General features: G+C 42.5%; 1 protein-coding gene across 2 annotated transcripts in view; it reads right to left on the bottom strand.

Moving 5' to 3' along the window:
* TTC21B (tetratricopeptide repeat domain 21B) overlaps nt 1-20,143 on the bottom strand; it is an 82,904-nt gene extending 62,761 nt beyond the window's left edge. Inside the window, exons 1-7 of one of the 2 annotated variants that reach the window (XM_045033067.1) lie at nt 20,034-20,143; nt 19,583-19,712; nt 15,703-15,813; nt 12,395-12,561; nt 9,201-9,323; nt 4,671-4,828; nt 2,548-2,632 (exon numbers count right to left, since the gene is read on the bottom strand). In XM_045033067.1, coding sequence (XP_044889002.1) covers nt 2,548-2,632; nt 4,671-4,828; nt 9,201-9,323; nt 12,395-12,561; nt 15,703-15,813; nt 19,583-19,712; nt 20,034-20,054 — 795 coding nt within the window. In that variant the 5' untranslated portion in view covers nt 20,055-20,143. The remainder of the gene's footprint in view (nt 1-2,547; nt 2,633-4,670; nt 4,829-9,200; nt 9,324-12,394; nt 12,562-15,702; nt 15,814-19,582; nt 19,713-20,033) is intronic. The other variant, XM_045033068.1, reaches the window with a different exon arrangement.
* Nucleotides 20,144-20,881: the final 738 nt, after the last annotated feature.

The raw sequence follows: 20,881 nt of genomic DNA on the forward strand, positions 1-20,881 counted from the left end.
GCGTGGGCTTGCCACACGAGGTACCTCGACAACAAGGACCACTATATACACTAACTCCCAAACTATACAATAGAGTACAAAGTTCAAACCACTGGGAAAGAAGCCTTGCAAGAGCAAGAGGGATCGTTCCAAACAACGATCACATGTGATTAGAATGAACTGAAAGGATGTGGCACTGGCAGCATCCCTTGTATCAGCCCATACATGCACAACTGCCGGGGGTGCTAGAGTCAGTCCTATGGATACAGCTAAGGGAAAAATCTCCAGCAACTGTGCACGCAGTGCACACACACTTAGTATGGAATGGACATGAGCAAGAACTTGAAGAAGAACTAGAGGGGATGCAAGTATCCAGACTGTACCTTGAGGAATGTCACAATGACTTAGAACAGACGTAGGCAATCTATGGCCCGCAGGCTACATCCAGCCCACGGGACCATCCTGCCCGGCTCCTGAGCTCCCAGCCAGGGAGCCTAGTCCCCGGCCCCTCCCCCGCTGTCCCCCTTTCCCCACAGCCATGCCGCCACGAGGGCTGCGCTATGGAATGCTGCTCCTGCTGGGCAGCATGGGGAGCACAGCTGGCTCTGGCCGGGTGTCACGGCTGCGAGCTCCTGCTGCTGGCAAGGGGGCGGAGGTCCTGGGGGCAGTCAGGGAGGAGGGGGCGGTTGGATGAGGTGGAGGTTCGGGGGGCGGGCGGGCGCAGTCAGGGGATGGGGAACAGGGAAGGTTGGGAGTGGGAGTCCCAGGGGGCCTGTCAGCGGGCGGGGATGTGGATTGGTGTCAGGTGACAGGGAGCAGGGGGGGTTGGATAAGGGGGTGGGATCCTGGGGGGCACTTGGGGCGGGGGGTCCCAGGAGGGGGTGCTCAGGGGATGAGGAGCAGAGGGCAGTTGGATAGGGGGTGGGAGTCCTGGGGGGGGGGGCTGTCAGAGGGTGGGAGGTGTGGATAGGGGTCAGGGCAGTCAGGGGACAGGGAGGAGTGGGGTTGGATAGGGAGCGGGGGTCCTGGGAGGGGGCAGTCAGGGAACAAGGAGCAGGGGGGGGTTGGATGGGTTGGGAGTTCTGAGGGGGGCAGTCAGGGGGCAGGAAGTGGGAGGGGGTGAATAGGGGGTGGGGGCCAGGCTGTTTGGGGAGGCACACCCTTCCCTACCCAGCCCTCCATAGAGTTGCGCAACCCCAATGTGGCCCTCGGGCCAGAAAGTTTGCACACCCCTGACTTAGAAGCTCAAGTCCCATTTTCAAAGTGACTTGGGCTCTTAAGTCTCACTTAGTTGCTTTTGAAAATTTGTCCCAAAATCTTAAATTTGCACTTTAAAACTTTAAACAAAATTTCACTGAGCTTCTGAAAATCTCTAGTGGCTGTATTGATATGTTACAGTTACACACTTCCACAAGCTCTGTGACTACGCACCAGACCATTAAAAGAAGATATCTTTTCACAGAAAATAAAGATGGTTAGGAATTAATATGACACAACTACTCTGGTTATTAAGAGATGTGCCAATGTCCACAAACTTATGAACCGATTCATGATGCTTTTATTTAGAGCACTCTTGCAAAATTCTACTTCCACATGATATCTTTCTCCTTTTAGAAATGTAGTCAACAAATAAAATCCCCTTTTCATTATTGTCCAAGGAAGTTATGTATATATAAAAGGAAAAAAGGCAAAGGGAAAAGCAGCTAACCCCACCAACCACTGCAGGACTAAACTCAGAAATCCCAGTTCTGGGAGTTTGGCTTAGCAAATGAGGCAGGTGGGCTTTTCCCCAATCAGAAGGTCTTTTTTAAATCATGTGATCTTTTATAAAATTATACATCATAGCATATTAAAATGCACCATTAAGTCTGTACCATTTAATTTCTTTAAAATGTGCTAGTAGTCGTATGCAATTTATTTTAAATTGTGCTAGTAGCATGAAAATATTTTTCTCTAAAAAATGAGAAGTGTATGAAATATATGAACACTTCGCATTTATGTCATTAAACCTTTTTGCATTTAATATAGTTAGACTTACTAGCATTTTTGTATCATAATTTAATTTATTCAGATTTGTGCTAACTGTGTGAAAGCATATTTTCTTCTAAAAATGTGAAAAGGGGTAATGTATATAAAATATTTAATTCTTACAAGAATTAAATAGAATTTTTAAAAGTTTCTTCAAAGTAGCTGAACAGTGCTATAAATACACACATATCCAAACAAAGGGACCCCAGAAAGGAAGAAAAAGGTAGCAGGGACTTTTGGTGCCACACAACTAGCTTATTAGACAAAAAGGGGACAGGAAGAAATGGACATGTGGTCTAACACAGGCTTCTAACTGGCAGAGTATTGCAGTGTGCAACAAGGCCATCTTATCAAAAAAAATACATGATGATGAAAGGTACAGAATTACTAGCAGGATCTCATCACTTTTCATTTTCCATTAATAAAATGCTTAAACTGCTCAAAATACTTACTGTACTCTATACAATAACCTCAATCACTGAATGCTTTAATGATTCAAAATAGTTAGATGCTTTTAAAAAGTGCTATACAAAGACTCACCTCAGGTATATTACCCTCCCTACACAAAAAATGTAGAGCCTCCATCCTTATGGCTTCCAAGTTAAGAGTATCTTTCTGCAACAGCCTAAGGAAAATCAAGATTCAGTTTGCTTTATGATCTGCTATTTCCAATAAGGGAGAAATGTTAACTCCAATTTCACCAAAAATTCTATTGTGTAAAGACCAGCTTTTAAACAATTTAGCAGAAAAGACTTTTTTTTCTTTTTTTAAATTCCAACGGAAACAGCTCATTTGATACTAAAACATTCTTCTGGAGTTTTAAGACTCAAACCTAAAGGGGAACTGAACTTAATTTTAATTGTTCAGGCTTACAAATGCAACAAGTTAAAGTGCATATGATGTGAAGTGAGACCATTAACGCCGGAACTATGTTATAAACAAATATATTAATAAACATTTTTATCTCAATACTGTCCCTTTCATTTGCTGATTTAAGAAGAATTTTACGATAAGATTATTTTCATACTTAGATGACAACTTTAGTTTAGAATTCTGTTAGAACCGTAAATGAGAGGGGTTTAAAAAAAAAAGCAGGTATTTTTTAATGATTTTCAAGTAGTTTTTGCTATACAACTACAGGTAATAGACACTTCATTATCTGAATTTTCCCTTTATCTGGAATAGGGCCATATCATCCAGTTTCTGATAATACATCATCACAGCCAGGAGCCAGTATATTATTAATGCCACAGGAAAAAAAGATTCCCACCTGCCGATCTTATAAAGTGTTCTAAAGTTTTATTGGCTGAGATCTGAACAAACTGTCTTTACACGCTATTTAAGTAGGGCTTATCAACACCAGTGCTTTGGAGACTTAGAAGTTCAGAGGACTGAATTAAAGGTCTTTTCCTTTGGGGGGCTCCTGAGAGGGGCAATATCTACTGTAAAAAAAAAAATAATAAAAACATTGAGTCCCTGTGGATCTCCCAGCAGCAATGAACTTCAAATTATCCTACAAAACTAGAATACCTATACTTTTGGCCAAGACTTTTAAAACCAGGAGCCTAAAGTTAAGCTTCTAACTCCACAATGGGAATAGCTGGGTGAAAAATCAGGAAGGTGCCTACATATGGATTTAGGAACCTAGCTACAGGGTCCTAGGAATTTGTTTTGTAATCTTGGCGTTAGTACTCATTAAAGATTAGTGACTGAAATTAATTTGGAGTTCCTAAGCCAAGCCAGTTTTGAGATGTAATGTTACAAAAAAAGCCATTAGAAAACATTTCAAAAATGAAAATTATGAAACTTCTCCCCATAACAATCTTGTCAGAACCACCTCACAACTCTCCCCCTCTAAAACTTTTTTTAGGCAAGAAAGCACCAATGACACAGTGAAGTTGTAAAAGAGGCATTTTAGCTTTTTCGTTTGTTTGTTTTAAATTTAGAGAGGGATCACAATCATAACTGGGATTACAAAGTTAAATATGGAGTTGTGATCACATTTCCATAATGAAAGTTTACGGACTTCAAACCTACCACAAAAAGGTGAAGATGCTTAGTTAATATAGCATTCTGGTATTTCCCATATAACAAGATGTGGGACTTTTAAATTTACAGAAATTTTCTAAAGTTTGGACAGCATGCACATACCATAAGTGTGTAACATGATTTGGGTTAATTTACTTAATCTTATCTCACATTATTTCACTGGTAGCAGACTGAGGCACAAATGTTTTAAAATATTTAAACACAAGAGTACAAGTACATAAAAGGTTGTTACAAGGAGGAGGGAGGAAAAATTCTTCTTCTTAACTTCTGAGGACAGGATAAGAAGCAATGAGCTTAAATTGCAGCAAGGGAGGTTTAGGTTGGACATTAGGAAAAACTTCCTGTCAGGGTGGTTAAACACTGGAATAAACTGCCTAGGGAGGTTGTGGAATCTCCATCATTGGAGATTTTTAAGAGCAGGTTTGTCAAACACCTGTCAGGGATGGTCTAGATAATACCAGGAGACTGGACTAGATGACCTCTCGAGGTCCCTTCCTGTCCTATCATTATTACATCATCAATAATCCCTATAAGAGCAAACTCAACTAGTGCATTTCCCAATGTTCTTAACAACTGAAACAAAGCAACAACACAGACATATATGTATACTGAACCTTTGTGCTGTTTCAACTGCTTGCTCCCAGTCCTGCAAGGCTAGTTGTAGTTTCATTTTCTTTATGAAAGCAGGAAGGAAGTCTGGGAAGTTTGCTATTATCTGGTTCACAGTTTCTAAAGCTCCTGAATAATTCTGGCGCACCTCAAAATACTGTGCCTAGTGAGAGGAAAAAAAGAGGTCCTATCAACTCTGGCAAAAGTGTCAAGATTCATAAGTATTTTCATACAGACACTGGTTGGGGAAAAAAACATTTAATAGAGGGAAATTCTTCCCTTTACTAATATTTTCACTCCAGTCTTAAGCATAACAGAAGGTGTAAACAGAAAGACAAGTCAAAAGCTGCAGCTTTTGTAAGTACCTTTATAAAGATTACTGCAGCACTGCAGTTATAAGTTACTGATCAGGACACACAGGAGAATGAAGACAGACACATGAATGGATTTAAAGGATAGATACAACTTTATTAACTTTCATATTAAGGGGTGGAGGATACGAATTCCTACTCCAAAGCACTATGAGGCATTCACTGGGTCTGATGTAATATTAAATGTTCTCTTACCATATGACCAAGGATTGGTTCCTTAGTCAGCTACCCTGCTAGCAACAGAAATGGCTGCTGAATGCCCAGAAATGCTTAAAGACAAAGAGTACGTGGGAGTTCACCTGAAGACAATCAGCTCTTGTGTGTCATGGCTGTTGTGAGGATTAGTGTTTTCAAAGCACTCTGAAGATAAGTTTATTAGAGAATATTTGAAAATAAACGATACAAAGTGTTTGAAGCGTCAGTTATTGTGTCATTGGGGGTAACATACAGGTTGTAGGGGGATTCACTGAGTTTTATATGTTTAATTAGGGTAAGAGTGGTATCTATCTTATTATCTTGATTTTTTTCTCTTTCTATTGGAGACTCATCTACAGAAAGACTGGCTTTCCAGCTACTGCTTTAAGTTATGACCCAACATGAACTATACTGGTGACTGAAGTCAGAATAGGGTAAGTCTCAACCTACTCCCTGCATGCATACCTTTAACATTACCATTAATATATATGCACAATATTGTACAGTTTTATGATATTTAATGTTCTTTTTATTTATTTGTAGATTACCATTAAGCAATCTTGCTTCAAATTCTCTACCACGAGTTCTTTTCCAAAAAGGAAACAATCTTCAAAAATAATAGATTCTTGATAATGGCCAGATGACTATTTGTACATTGTCGGGGGGGAGGAGGGGGAGTGGCCAAGACAAAAATTATATTACCAGCCACCTAAACAAAACAAAATGAACGACTACAGTACAATGCAGATTGTAATTTCTTGTATTAAAGCAACATGAATATTGTTTTTATGCAGGGGACCATACATTTCATAATGGTTAGGGGATACTGTATATCCCTCAATTATCTGTGAAAAGATAATCAGGTTCTCATACTTTAGTATTTTTATTTTCATGTATTGATGATGTAATATCTGTTTAGATCAACTGACATCTTACCATCTCACATAAATGTAAGATCTGTTTGTTTGTGTTAAGGATGTTTATATGCAACAAATTTTAAGTTATTTCACAAACATTTTTAGATTTTTTTTCCCCTTTGGTTACTTGGTTCCGTTTAGAGCACATGAAAGTCAAGGATTAAAAGTTGAAGTTAGACATACAGCAGTATGGTCAGGTGTTGTGCAGACTTGCCAATGCACAATCTTGGACCACTTTTCAGCAAAGATTTCAAGGGGCACTGTCAACTTTAGGGTTTTAGAAACTGATTATTTTAAAAAGAAATCTAGTTTTTGATAGAGCACTCTTAATAGTATATTCTGAATATTTTTTAAAATTCCTTCATTAAAAAAGTTGGATTTTATTCTGCTTTTATAAGGGCTTTTTCAACATGGCAGAAACTAATGGACAACACACTGTTAGATTGTTAAGTATCAGAGGGGTAGCCATGTTAGTCTGGTTCTGTAGAAGCAGCAAAGAATCCTGTGGCACCTTATAGACTAACAGACGTTTTGCAGCATGAGCTTTCGTCTGTTAGATTGTTGTGCCCAATTGCCGACCCATTGAAGCCAAATTGGTGTGAAAGGAAGACTGAAACTGATTGTATGCAAAGTGCTGTCATATACAGAAAGCAGACTAATTGAAAAACAGCCTACTTATGGGATTTTCCTACCAACAGTTCAATTATAGTAACTTTGGAATTACTTGCAACTATAATTGGTACACAATTTTTTTTAGACAGAAACAAGTTGCATCTTTTAAACTGTGCTGAACTTTGCCAAGTTGCAAGGTGATTGTGTGATGTGGACAAATATCTACTTTAACTAGAATGTACTCCTGGGGGAATTGTGTGCCTCTATGTACATGTTCCCTGCAGATTCTTTTGCTTTCCCACAGAAAAATGACTTCTGCCCCCCTGACTCAGACACACCCCCATACACAGAACCCTCCCACAGAGCCCCATTCCCCCCACACCTGGAACCCTCCCAACAACCCCCTGTGCATCCAGATCCCACTCGCACCCAGACTCCCTCATCGAGCTACCTGCACCCAGATGGTTCTCTGTGAAACATTCTCACCCCACATCTGGATCCCCCCCCACACTAAACCCCTCCACACTTGGATCCTGCTGGGCTGAGCCTGCTTGCCTCAAATTTGGATTGGGGGCCAGGGCTGGGCACACACGTGAGACACTGTCCCTCTCGCTCGCTATCTTGGTGCATCTGGCGAAGAGGGGCAGGGCCCCTGGGGGTTTCTGGGGAAGGCCCGACCCTTGCATCGAGTCTGGGTAAGATGCAGCCTCACCACGGAGTCCAAGAACCAGGGGTTAAGGTGGGAGGGAGAGCGCATGGGTTGCAGGGTAATCTCCCACCTCCGTGCAGCCAGTGCTCCAATCTCCCACTACCATGCTAGAGCCTGCACTTTTATTTACTGACAAATAAAATTTGCAGAATTTTAAAACATGCACAGATTTTTTTATTTTTTTGGTGCAGAATTCCCTTAGGAGTGTAGAATGATACCAAATTTGCTTTTACTTTTTTAAGTGATTTCCTCAGAGTGCAAAAGTTAGTTCACTAAATAAATGCAATAGCCTAAGCCACCTTTTGTGTGCTTGTATTAAAATACATGGTCTCAGTATACATTCGCAGTGATCATATTTAGACCACAGCGTACATTTTAGGATGGTGCCTAATGGGCAGAAAAGCATATTATCCAATAGCTAGTTTTAATTTGGGAGTAAGAAGGTTATATTCTAAACACGCTCAAGTACTTAAAATACATATAAATGTGCATGAGTGGATACTCATTCACTAACTGAAGTTTAGTCTTCAGTGTAGTTAAACTAAAGTTTGTAGGCTTCAGATAGACAGTTTAAGAGAAAAAATAAAAGGGAAATCAAAAGGACAAGAACTATAGTACAGGGATGTTAAGATTATGAAACAAATCCACATATAGAAATCCATAATTAAGAATCCAATACCTACAGTAGCTGAAGCAATAACTCATCATAACCCAATTGTGCCCCCTTGTGCCCATCTATAGCCAGAGCAGATATTTTTATGAATCTCTGATACCCTTAAAATAACTGTATGTAGTTTAGTTGAAGTGTTTGTCCTGTGGGGGCCTCTGGCAAAGCTCAATTCCAGAGCCCTTACCTGGGACTGGGAAGGTGGAGGCAGTGGGAGGACTGGGACAAGCCAAGGGAAGCAGGGGGTAAGTCCCCCAAAGCCTGTCCCTTTCTCCCACTGTGCCCACCTCCTGCTCCCAGCTGGGGTCTTCACTGTCTAGGCAGCCCCACTATCCAGCTTTGGCTAGTCCTGGGCTCCTGGCAGCTCCAGCCCTTGCGCTCCCTGGCTGTCAAGTGGCCCCTTTTCCCTACCTGCCACCTCCCCTCCGGCTGCAGAACATTCTCCAAGCTGGTCAAGGGATTCACAGTTGGGTCAATAGGAACACTACAGGACTGGACAGGAGAGACCAAGTGCCAAAGCTGCCAGGGGGCAGAGCTGGAGCGAGCTAGCAAAGCTGTACAATTCTGTTCCTTGGCTACAATCCTGCTAGCAAAGCTGTACAAAGCTGCTCCAGGATGGAGCAGCTGACGCCGGGTGGGCAAATGGAAGGCCCTCACAGGCCAGACCTGGCTTGCCCCACACTGTCTTGGGGCCCCTTATGACTGCATGGTTTGCAGGTGCCTAACAATGCCAAGGATGTAGCTTTGTTGGATGACATTTTTAGGTAGGGTTGTAGTTTGATAAATCTATATTAAGTGGGCCATCTACGGTAAGAGCTACAGCTGACACATTATCACCCCAGATCATGGAATGTCACAGACTAGTTATCTGAACAAATGACCAAAGCAGCAACTTCTGATTTCTATTCCCAATTACTCCCTCTGTGATCTTGGGCAAATCACTTGGCGGCTCTTTCTAGTATCCTTGTAATAGTTACCAACTTCACTGAGGTGCTATGGATAAAATGTTCAGAAAATATTTTGAAATACACCGTGGAAGTGTTAAAATAATACAATGAACTCACCTTACCCAGCAGGGCAAAAGGGTCATTCCCATCCTGCATTCCTTCATCAAAGTATTTCACAGCTTTTTTAATATAAGCTTCTTTTCCACAAGTGAGATCAAGCCAAGCTTTCAAAATCAATCCCTTAAAGCAAAATTCAGTTTGAGTTCATGGTTTAAGGTAATAAGTGAAGTAAATTGTAACATGGTATTTCATACGAACAAACAGGGATAAACAAACAGTAGTCTATAACATCTCTCAGTCCATTTGAATGCTCTAGTGGATTTATAACAGAAAGGCAATGGTTAGAGCAGGTAACAACTGGGAGTCAAGAAATGTAAATTCTATTTCCTCCCACTGCTAATGGTTTTCTATGTAATCTTGTATTCTTGTCTCAATTTCCCAATCTGAAAAAATGGGTATTGCACTATTTGTCCACCATTATAAAGCACTTTGAGATCTTCTGAGGAAAGATACAAGTTCAGATATGGAGAGACAGCAGCTTCTCAGTAGTTATGATGGCAACCAACTTCCATTACACATCACAATCTACACAACCCAAACACTTAGGGCACAACTACACTTGCAGATGTACAGCGCTGTGTTAAACCAGCCCTCAGAGACCGCAGCAGGGAAAACACTGCAGTGTGTTCACTGGCATGGTCACATTTGCAGTGGCACTGGAAGCAGTGCATTATAGGCAGCTATCCCATAGAGCACATTCTGGCCCTGTGGCTTGTGGGAAGGGGGAGGAGGGAACGGGGCATTCTGGATCCTGTCCCAATGCCCTGTGATGCAATCCCTGTGCTTCCGTCCACTTTTGATGCCATATTTTCAACGTTTTTTGTACTGTGCGCTCTGTCTTCCCTTTCGGTCTGTGGGAATGGATCCCGAACTCCTGAGGACTATGCTGATACGTCTCGCCAGCACATCACGAATTGCAGTCGAGTTACTCCTTAAGCTACAGGCCGACAATGAGCAGTCCAACGATGTCGATTCGCATAACTCATACGATACGAGATTGCTTGTGGCATTACTGGACATGCTCACCACCGTGGAACACTTTTGGACTCAGGAAACAAGCACTGAGTGGTGGGATCACATCGTCATGCAAGTCTGGGATGACGAGCAGTGGCTGCAGAACTTTTGGATGAGAAAAGCCACTTTTATGGGACTGTGAGCTCTCCCCCACCCTGCAGCACAAGGACACAAGATTGAGAGGATTCCCTGCCAGTGGAGAAGTGGGTGGCTATTGCAATCTGGAAGCTGGCAACTCCAGACAGCTACCAATCGGTCACTAACCAGTTTGGAGTGGGAAAGTTGACCACTGGAATCATGTTGATGCAAGTTTGCAGGGTCATTAATCGTATCCTGCTCAGAGGAACCATGACTCTGGGTAACGTGCATGACATTGTAGCTGGCTTTGCACAAATGGGTTTCCCTAACTGCAGAGGTGTGATAGATGGGACACATATTCCAATTCTGGCACCAGTCAACCTAGCCTTGAGTACATAAATCGGAAGGGGTATTTCTCTATGGTTCTCCAGGCACTTGTGGATCACCATGGGCGTTTCATTGACACTACTGCAGGCTGGTCCGGAAAGGTGCATGACACACGCATCTTTTGGAACAAAGGCCTGTTCAGGAAGCTGCAAGCGAGGACTTTCTTCCCAGACCAGAAGATCACCATAGGGGAAGTTGAAATGCCTACTGTGATCCTTGGAGACCCCACTTATCCTTTAACGTCATGGCTCATGAACCCCTACACAGGGAGCCTTGACAGCAGCAAGGAGCGGTTCAACAACAGGCTGAGTCAGTGCAGAATGACTGTGGAGTGTGCTTTTGGCCGTTTAAAGGGCCGCTGGCGCTGTCTGTATGGGAAGCTGGACCTGGCCAATGATAACATCCCCACGGTTATATCCGCGTGCTGTACCCTCCATAACATTTGTGAAGGGAAGGGTGAAATATTCACTCAAGCATGGATCTTGGAAGTTTGACACCTGGTGGCTAAATTTGAACAGCCAGAGAGCAGGGCTATTAGAGGGGCCCAGCAGAGGGCTGCAAGGATTAGGGATGCCTTGAGGGAGCAATTTGGGGCTGAAAGCCACCAGTAATGTTTGGTGCCCTGCACAGGAGTGAAGTGAATTGGTTCCAGTGTTAGTAGGAATCTGTGTTTGCTACATATGATGCCCTGACTTGCAGTGCCTGTTGCTTTCCTGAGCTACGGTATCTTTTACTTAATGCAATAATAAAGAATGTTTTCAAAGCCAAAACATTCATTTATTGAAAATAAAATTCATTTATTGAAAAGAAACACAACTGCTTGGGAAACAGAAAGGGCATGACACACCTGTGCTGTTTGGGACGAGGGATGGGGCGGAGTGGGGAACAGGGCAAATCACAGATTTGCATATATCCTGTTATCATACTCAGCCTTCCTGTCTGGAGTGCCATGCAATGAGTGCTGCAATTCAGGCTGGCTAAAATGCATGGGGATGGGGGCTGAGTGCAGTGGGTAAGGATCATAGTTTGCAGGGCTGGGTGGTGAAGCTACAGATGTTGGAGGCAGCTGGGGCAATAAGAACCCAGATGTTGTAGAAAGTGGGTTGGCAGTGACATGAGGGCACAAGGGAAAGAGTTTTGGGACAAGGGCTGTTTGGGAGGGGGGTGGGGATGGGGACGACATGACATGGAAGTGCTCTGCCTGAATTGCTACAAGCGCCTGTATCGAGTCCGCTTGGTGATCCATGATGCTTAGCAGCCGCTCCATGCTTTGGTGCTGGCAATCCACATTCTGTTAGCAGACCCTCCATTCATGTTCTCAGTCTGAATAAATATTTTCTAGAAAGTCCCAACATTAATGGAAGGCAGGTGGCATTTTCCAGTAAACATTTAAACCAAGAACCAGAAGCCTCAGCTATACACAGCCATTTAGATTTATTTTGCCTGAAGATAAATGTATTTACTTAATTAAATATTTCTGTTGGTCACAGCAGACCTTGCTTTTCAGTTACTGGATCAAAGAGATTTAACAGCTTACTATTCACAAATTGTGAGTAGTACCAGCCACCCAAAAATGCGTTTGCAGCATTAATTGAAATATTATAGTATACAGTAGTTACATTAAAGGATGACTCAATGTAGAAGAGGGCTAGGACATCTAGTTTTATAAACAGACAGCTATACTTATATTTCATATATAAAAGACTAGTTACCTCTTTATTACCATTAGAAACTTTGATCATTCTGTCAACATATTCACGGGCTTTGTCCTGACGACCAAGATGCCACAAAAACAACCCTGCAAAGTACAAGGCCTGCTGTCCTGCAGTCTTACGTTGTTCCTTCAATTTAGCATCCAGTTCCAAAATAGCGTCTCGATCTGAAAATAGCCAGTAACAGTGGGAATTCTTTTTTAAAATTTTGATCATATTGTACAATGACCTTGGTAAGATAAGAGCAGATGTCGCATAAATGTGGCATCCCAAGGCACACTGCCAAACACTCTGGTATTCACCCACTAGCTGGAGCTCTAAACATGTTTTCCAAAGGTAGATACAAAAGACTAGGCTAGAGCTGCATTAGCAAGGCATTAGGGGCAATGCTCCGGTGAGAAGTATTTCTGCAAACTTACTTGCTGAGATTTCTGCAAAGGTAATGGAACCCCCAAACAAGAGCCAATGTACATCTTTTATTATCACTACTTATCTAGTAACTGAGTGGTAATTTTAAAGTAGTACCCATCTCTAGCTGCTGGACAAGAGAAGAAGCTTTGTGTCTCTTCTTCCACCCAGAATTCCACAGCTGCTATGAGGCTGGGTAGGGGAGTGGAGAGTTCTCCACCATACTATTTCTCTGCAGAACTTCTTGGCAGTTGTTAGGAAGCATCTCTCTGCTACTATTGCCCTTCTCCGATCTAATTTTTGGGTCCTTCACATGAAAAAAATAGCAGTGCTTGCCTCCACTACTATTCAAGGCTTTCCCAAGCAACAGCATAAAACTGATAGGACCTCTAACAACTACTCCCCACAGGGTAACTACTGCCCAAAAATAGCAGCAGTGAAACTTATCAAAGTTTCACTCCTCTGCCATTTGGCAAGGCTTACAGCACTGAGCTATGTCGGCCAACTCAAGAAGACAACACTACACCAGTTTACATACAGATTTGTATAAAATGATGACACACTAGGGAAAGCCGTCTAAAGAATAACATCTCACCCACAGGACAAGGAGTCGAGGACCTGGTCAATCTGTACTGGCCTTGGCCACTGACACATTGGTTCACACATGGCCCCTGCTCCCCAGTGTGCACACAGATGTCCTTGGATTTCTAATACCCTGCATCAGATTAAAAGAGGGGTGGAAACTCAAAGACCAATGGCAGATGACAAAGGCCAATTCAAACAGGATGAAACATGGCCAATTCCTCAAAGCCTATGAGAGGCTGCATTACAGGCAAATTTCCTATTAGCCTCCATTGAGGCTGACAAATCCTGCCCCAAGGAGCTATACAGGGTAGCAAATCACTTCAGGTATGTCTACACAGCAAGCAGGATCCCACAGCAGTGAGTCTCAAAGCCCAGGTCTACACACTTAGGCTTGTGGGGTTCACGTTATGATGCTAAACATAGCTGAGTAGACACTTGGGGTCAGCAGTCCTTTACCCAATAACAACACACCACTAGATCAAGATGGTATAGAGCTTGGATGAGATCAGCTCCTGGATAAAGAACAGCTAGCTGAAGCTGACGAAAACAGGTGACAGAGGAAAGCATTCTGAACAATTTGCAGCCACAGTGTGGTTTCCTTTAGCTGACGGTTCACACCCACCATTGGTCAAATCAGTCCATAGGCTAGGAATACTCTTGGATTCCTCATTGATGTTTTAGCTCACATCACAATTACTGTGAGTAATGTTTTCTACTATCTCCAACAGGTTAGGAGATTTCACCCTATCCTGATCAACAAAGACATAGCCTCAGTTATTCATGCCTTTGTCATCTCTTGCCTGGACTATAGCAAGGCAACATACAAAATAGCTGTGCATGAAACCTTCAGAACTCAGGAAACTCCAACTATTACAGAATACTGTAGCGCATCTCCTAAGCAACAAAGGCTACCATGAGCACACCACATCTCTCCTCTGCTCTCTAGATCACAAAAATGGAAGTCCACACAATACTATTTTTAAATTTACTTTTCAGAGTGAAATGGCCCTTCAAAGATGACCATGAAGCACTGGCCCTTACCAAAATTGGCTTTCCAAAATTGGCTGTACCTGGAGGACTCTGTAACTATTATAACTTCTGGAGATGAAGGGAGGGAACTCTTGCAACGAGGATTGGGAGTTCTGAACCCATTCCAGTCCCCTAGTTAGAAGTTACACTACAAAAATCTATGTTCTTCTCTTTTTAATTTACAAAAAGTATAAAAAAAAATTTTTTATAATTTTTATGTGGTAATACTTTAATGATTGTTGTTACCTATTCTGTATAATATGACCAATGCTTAAGCTATTAGTGGAAAGACAATAATTAAAACATTTGTACAAGGTTGGGATAGTCTTTGCAAAACTTCAATATTCTAAACAACTTTACACTGGAAACAATAGAAGTGAGTCAACATTATGTATGCACCTTGTGGTATATATTAAATACTGTGTTTCAGCACCCTGGAGTTTGCTTTGGTGAGTAACACGAGGGAAGATATCATTTGATCATTGCCAAATTGAAAGTCAGCAACTATATGCTTCAGCAATGCATGAAAGACACCATATCCTCTTGGAAAATGAAAAGCATAGCAGGATTGTTTTCATGTAGCATAAACTCCAGAAATAAGTTTTTTATAAGGTGGGAGAACTTGGGACTGAAAATTCCTTACTACTTGATACTCCTATCCATTACTTCAATGGCACTCTATCCTTCATACTTTATGTACACAAATACTCATTGGTCAGGTCATCTTAATTCACAGTCCAATGGATAGGGCAGGGACAAGGAACTGTTCCTAAATGGAATTGAAGTTGGCAGTAGAAACTATAAGGTAAGTGAGGCTACATAGGGAAATAAGAAATGCATATCCTCTGAAAAGGAAAAATATTTTCTGACTGTCCTTTTGGATGCAGAAGAATTAGAGGCTGGCAACAGTAAAGAAGATCAGGAGATCAATAAAAGACAGAGGCTTGAGGCAGCCAGGAGAGTGGAGGCCTTAATCAGATGGCCATTGCTTAAGAGGAAGAGAGATTTTTAATATGTCAAGAAACACAGCTCTGTAACTTTTCAATATTTTGTCTGCAAATACACCCTTACATGTTATATAATGGATATTTCTGTATATAGTTTTGTCAAACTTCATCTAGTTATAGTATTAAATTTACAGTTATGTGTAGGGCTAAAGCATGCATTTTGGTTTAACTGATATTCAACAATATTTTACAAGTTAGACTGCCAGCAGTTTTATAAACTGCAAATATTATAAGACTATGTAAAACAGAGAAAGACAACAGTATTTTCAATTAAGATACCTGGATTAGAGCTCTTTTTATGGGCACAGATCAGTGCCATCATTGTACAAAGGGACACCTCCTGTTTGTTTTTAATAGACTCAAGTTCCCGGATAGCCTCCTGAACATGACCTAAAGAATACAAGAAGAGATAAAGGGACACAATTATTTAAAACAAACAAACAAACAACATGCTTCTCTGAAAGTGTTTTACCTGCCACCGTTATGATTAACATTTCATATATTGACACTGTCCAGTATATTCACTATTAGGGCTATCAAGTGATTAAAAAATATTAATCGCACTGTTAAACAATAGAATACAATTTAAATATTTTTGGATGTTTACTACATTTTCAGATATATTGATTTCAATTACAACACGGAATACAAAGCGTACAGTGCTCAGGATAGAAAAAAATCAATTATTTTTTAAAAATCAAAAAAAGATTTTTTTGATAAAATGCTTTTTAAGAAACCTAGCTAAAGATAGTTTTAATTAAAATACATTATAGCTCAAAGATATCTCATCATTGAATATAGATTATAAATTCTAATTCTATAGTATGAGACAATATATTCATGTAATGTTTGAGAAAAGTTTTATAAATGAGTTCCAATAGTTCATAGATTAGGGACCCCGTTTTATGGGGTTTCAGGGGCTTCTGTATAGATTATTCAGGTTAATCTTTCCATCTACTCAATGGGACTCAGTGCTCAGTCTAGAAGATATCAGAGATGCTTAGTTTTGCAGATCTCAAACTGTGGATTTGTGTCTCCAAAGATAACATGCTTGTTAACAGCAAAAATGTTTTTAAATAAAATAAAATAAAATATAGAGGTGAAAAATAGTTAAATAAAGCAATTTAAATGTCTGTCTGGTGATGTTCTCCTCCTAATACAGCATGGCAAGAAAATCCTCCAAATATTAATGATTAACCTGTTGAATTAGTGATAGATATTTATGAAGTCTTTGGGAGGTGAGCTGCTTCAATTACTTTAGGTAAACAAAATAACCAAACAATCATTCATTTTCTGATGCAGCTGTAAAACTAACCTGAAAAGTTTTCAAATCACTTTAAAAACGTATTGTGTGTACCTTATAAAAATGAAACCTATATCGATCTCTGAGTTGTGAAGAATATGTACACCTCTACCCTGATATAACACAAATTCAGATATAATGCAGTAAAGCAGCGCTCCATGCGGGGGGGGGAAATCGGCGCACTCCAGCGGATCAAATCAAGTTCGATAGAACGCAGTTTCACCTACAACACAGTAAGATTTGTTGGCTCCCGAGGACAGTGTTATATCAAGGTAGAGGTGTATTGAGGTTATAACAACCAACAAAAATGCACTTTTATGTAGAAATCCATGATTAAATTGAGTCTTCCTGACTAGTGATTTAAATCAAATCCACCCCGACAGTGCTCATTTTATTTTTATTACAAATATTTGCATTGTAAAAAAACAAAAGAAATAGTATTTTTCAATTCACCTAAAACAAGTACTGTAGTGCAATTTCTTTGCCATGAAAGTTGAACTTACCAATGTATAATTATGTATAAAAAAAACCTTGTGTTCAAAGACAAAACAAAGTAAGACTTTAAGGCCTACAAATCCACTCAGTCCTACTTCTTGTTTGTCTGAGCGATTGGCTGAACAAGTACATTTACATTTGCAGAATGCTGCCTGCTTCTTGTTTACAATGTCATCTGAAAGTGAGAACAGCTGTTTGCATGGCACTGTTGTAGCCAATGTTGCAAGATATTTACATGCCAGATGCACTAAAGGTTCATATATCTCTTCAATGTTCCTCTTAGCGACAGGCTGAACAAGAAATAGGACTGAGTGGACTTGTCCGTTCTAAAGTTCTACATTGTTTTGGTTTTGAGTGCAGTTATGTAACAAATAAAACCTAAATTTGCAAGTTGCACTTTCATGATAAATAGACTGCGCTACAGTACTTGTATGAGGTGAATTTAAGAATACTATTTCTTTTGTCATTTTTACAATGCAAATATTTGTAATAAAAATAATATAAAGGGAGCACTGTCCACTTTGTATTCTGTTTTGTAATTGAAATCGATATATTTGAAAATATAGAAAGACATCTAAAAATATTTAATACATTTCAATTGGTAGACTATTGTTTAAAAGTACAATAAATTTTTTAATCATGATTAATTTATCTGCGTTAATCCCATGAGTTAACTGTGATTAATCAACAGCCCTACTATTGATATAATTACCTGAAAAATAATTGAAGAAATTGTTTTTTCAATTTGTTTATTCTGTGTACAGCTAACCTCTCTATTCACAATCATTTTCATTTGTTTGTGTAAGGGCTTGTCTACACTTAAAATGCTGCAGCGATACAGTAGCTAGGTTGACAGAAGAATTCTCTATACTGTCTACATTGGACGTTAGGGTGGTTTAGCTGCATCACTCAGGGTTGTGGATTTTTCACACTCCCAATCAATGTAGTTATACTGACCCAATATCCTAGTGTACTTCAGGCATACATCTGCCATACAGTAACAGGAAAAAGAAAAGCATATTAATACTGAGAGAACCTAGAGGTGGTCTTGTTTTATTTCTACCAGTCACCAAAGGTGAAAACCACCCTCTATTTCAGGGGAAGGCAAACTATGGTCCATGGGCTGGATCCGGCCAATCAGGGCTTTCAATCCAGCCCACGAGATAGCCCTGCTGCGACATGGGGCTGGCAAAAACAAGCTCCCTGCCTCTGTGTCGCTCCCAGAGGTAGCCGGCACCACATCCCTGCACCCCGGGGGGGGGAGGGGGGGGGAGCATGGACACAGTGGGAGGCAGAGGACTCCTTGTGCTGCCCTTGCCTGCAGGCACTGCCACCCAAGCTCTCATTGGCCAGGAACGGGGAACCGCTGCCAATGGGAGCTTCGGGGGTGGTACCCACGGGCAAGGGCAACGTGTGGCAGAGCCGCCTGTCCCACCTCATCCCCAGGAGCCACTGCCAGACATGCTGGCCACTTCCAGGAGTAGCATGGGGTCAGGGCAGGCAGGGAGCCTGCCTCAGCCCCGCTGCCACCCCGGAGCTGCTCGAGGTAAGCAGTGCCAGGCTGGAGCCCATATCCCAAATCCCTCCTGCACCCTGCACTCCAACCTCTTGCCCCAGCCCTACATTCATGGTCCTGCATACAATTTCCCCACCCAGATGTGGCCCTCTGGCCAAAAATTTGGCCCACTCCTGCTTTATTTATTTTATATTGTGTTTTTCACTGCACTTTGAGCACTGGTTCCCCTTTCCCAACATTTTCTATATCTGCAACAGGAGGAGGAACACGCTTTAAAAAAAAACAAAAAACAGGAAAATGTTATTGCAAAAAGACAGACTGGCATGAGTTCAGGACAGGTGGAGTGCTTCCAACTGTTTGTTGTTGTTGTTTTTTTCTAATTCCATTTTCCAAAACCTAGTTATAAGTAGGTCTAGTAATAGTAAGTCTAAACAAAGGCCCATAATACAGAACTCAAAGTATATAACAATTATTCCAGTTGATCACAATTTGGACTGATTAGCTAAATAAAGAAAACAAGCTCCAACAAGAAAGCTTTAAAACAAGTTACTTCTATGTACTTGTTTAATCTCCCACCCTTTGTTGATCTTATCTATTTAGCTCATGCACTCTTGGGAGCAATGACTGTCTCTGTTACATTCGCAGCACAGGGGACCCCTGATTTCAACCGGGGCCTAAAATTCAAGTCATTAATAATAGCGCTAAAAAGAATTTAAAATATTGTTGTAAAACCGCAGGAATTGGTGGCGGGTCTCAGGGGAAGGGTTAGTGAAGTGGCCTGGATTTGAAGCTGATGGTTTCCCATTCAACTTTTAACAAAGCTCCAGCTACAAGCAGCCAGCCACCTTCCAGCATCATGCCATAGGCGCGGTAGAACAGGAACACGGGGTCGTTGCCAAACTTCTTGAGCGCCTCGTTAGCAGCCACCTGGACGTGACGGAAGTACCCTTCCCGGCAGTAGTAGCTGACCAGCGCCTGAAAGGGAAGCGGTTCTGTCACACACAAGGGACCGGTCCGGCACCGAGCGGAGCGGGGAGCGACCACCGCCTTCAGCGACTGCCCGCCCCCGCCTACACCAAACGCCGCAGCCGCTGCCGCAACCGCGCCGGCTCCGTGTCGCCTCTGCGCCTCCCCGGCGGCGCACAGCCGGGCCCCCCCACGCCCAGAAAGGCCCGGCCCGGGCGGTGGGAGCAGGGCCGCTGGCCGCGGAGGGCGGGTGCTGAAGCGGCCGGGAGTCTGGGGGGCGCCGCGGCCGCGCGAGCAAGAGGAGGCGGCACCAAGGCCTCCGTTACTGACCCGCTGCGCTAAGGGCTCCATGGTCACCGGCCGCCACTCGCAGCTACCGCAGCGGTAACCTGAGCGACGCGGAACGGCGTTTGGGGCGTGGGGCGGGAGCACATTGCCATTGGCTGTTTCGCTACGAGGAGGGGCGGAGCCATGGGGAAAAAGCCGCCTCCGTTGGCTAATTGTAGAGGGGCGGAGTCAGGAAAATGACGTGTGTTGATTGGACAGTTGCGCTGGGGACGAGGGGCGGAGCTGGAGACGGGCGGGTGTCTGTGTCTGTGTCTGTGTCTGTGTCGGGGGAGGGGGACAAAGCGGGGCTCGGCTGGCGGGGCCTGTGAGAATCCCGGAAGTGGAGGGAGGGGGACGCTGGGCAGGCGGGGAAAGCCCCAGGCAGCGCCCAGGGATCCGGTGGGCAGATGGAGCTCGGCCTGCAGACATGAGGGGACAAGTGCACAACATTGAGCCCCGGGGTCCTGGTGCCAAGGCTGGGCACTGGGGGGAGAGTCACGTAGGGTTTGGGGAACAAGGGGCACGAGCCAGGCAAGTTGATTTGTCCTATTAGGTGTTGGGGGGGGGGCGTAGGGCCCCTGGGTCCCAGTTTGTCAGTGAGCTGGAGGACGGAAGTTGATTTCCATCTACAAGGCATTACAGAATGCCTTAAGCAGGACAGATTCATTTATACCAAGTAGTGCTAAAATACCAAATATCAGCCCCTGGGTGGTTTTGCTTCAGAGGATTGACTATCTAATGAGAAGTGTAGCCTTAGGTTAACCATTTGAAGTACTACAGGTGAATTAGGTAGTTCTTTCTGGAATAAAGACTTTTGAAAAAGGACTGACAGACGTTTTGTAGCATGAGCT

This window comes from Mauremys mutica, chromosome 10 (genome assembly GCF_020497125.1).
Source record: "Mauremys mutica isolate MM-2020 ecotype Southern chromosome 10, ASM2049712v1, whole genome shotgun sequence".
Classification (NCBI taxonomy): Eukaryota; Metazoa; Chordata; order Testudines; family Geoemydidae; genus Mauremys; species Mauremys mutica.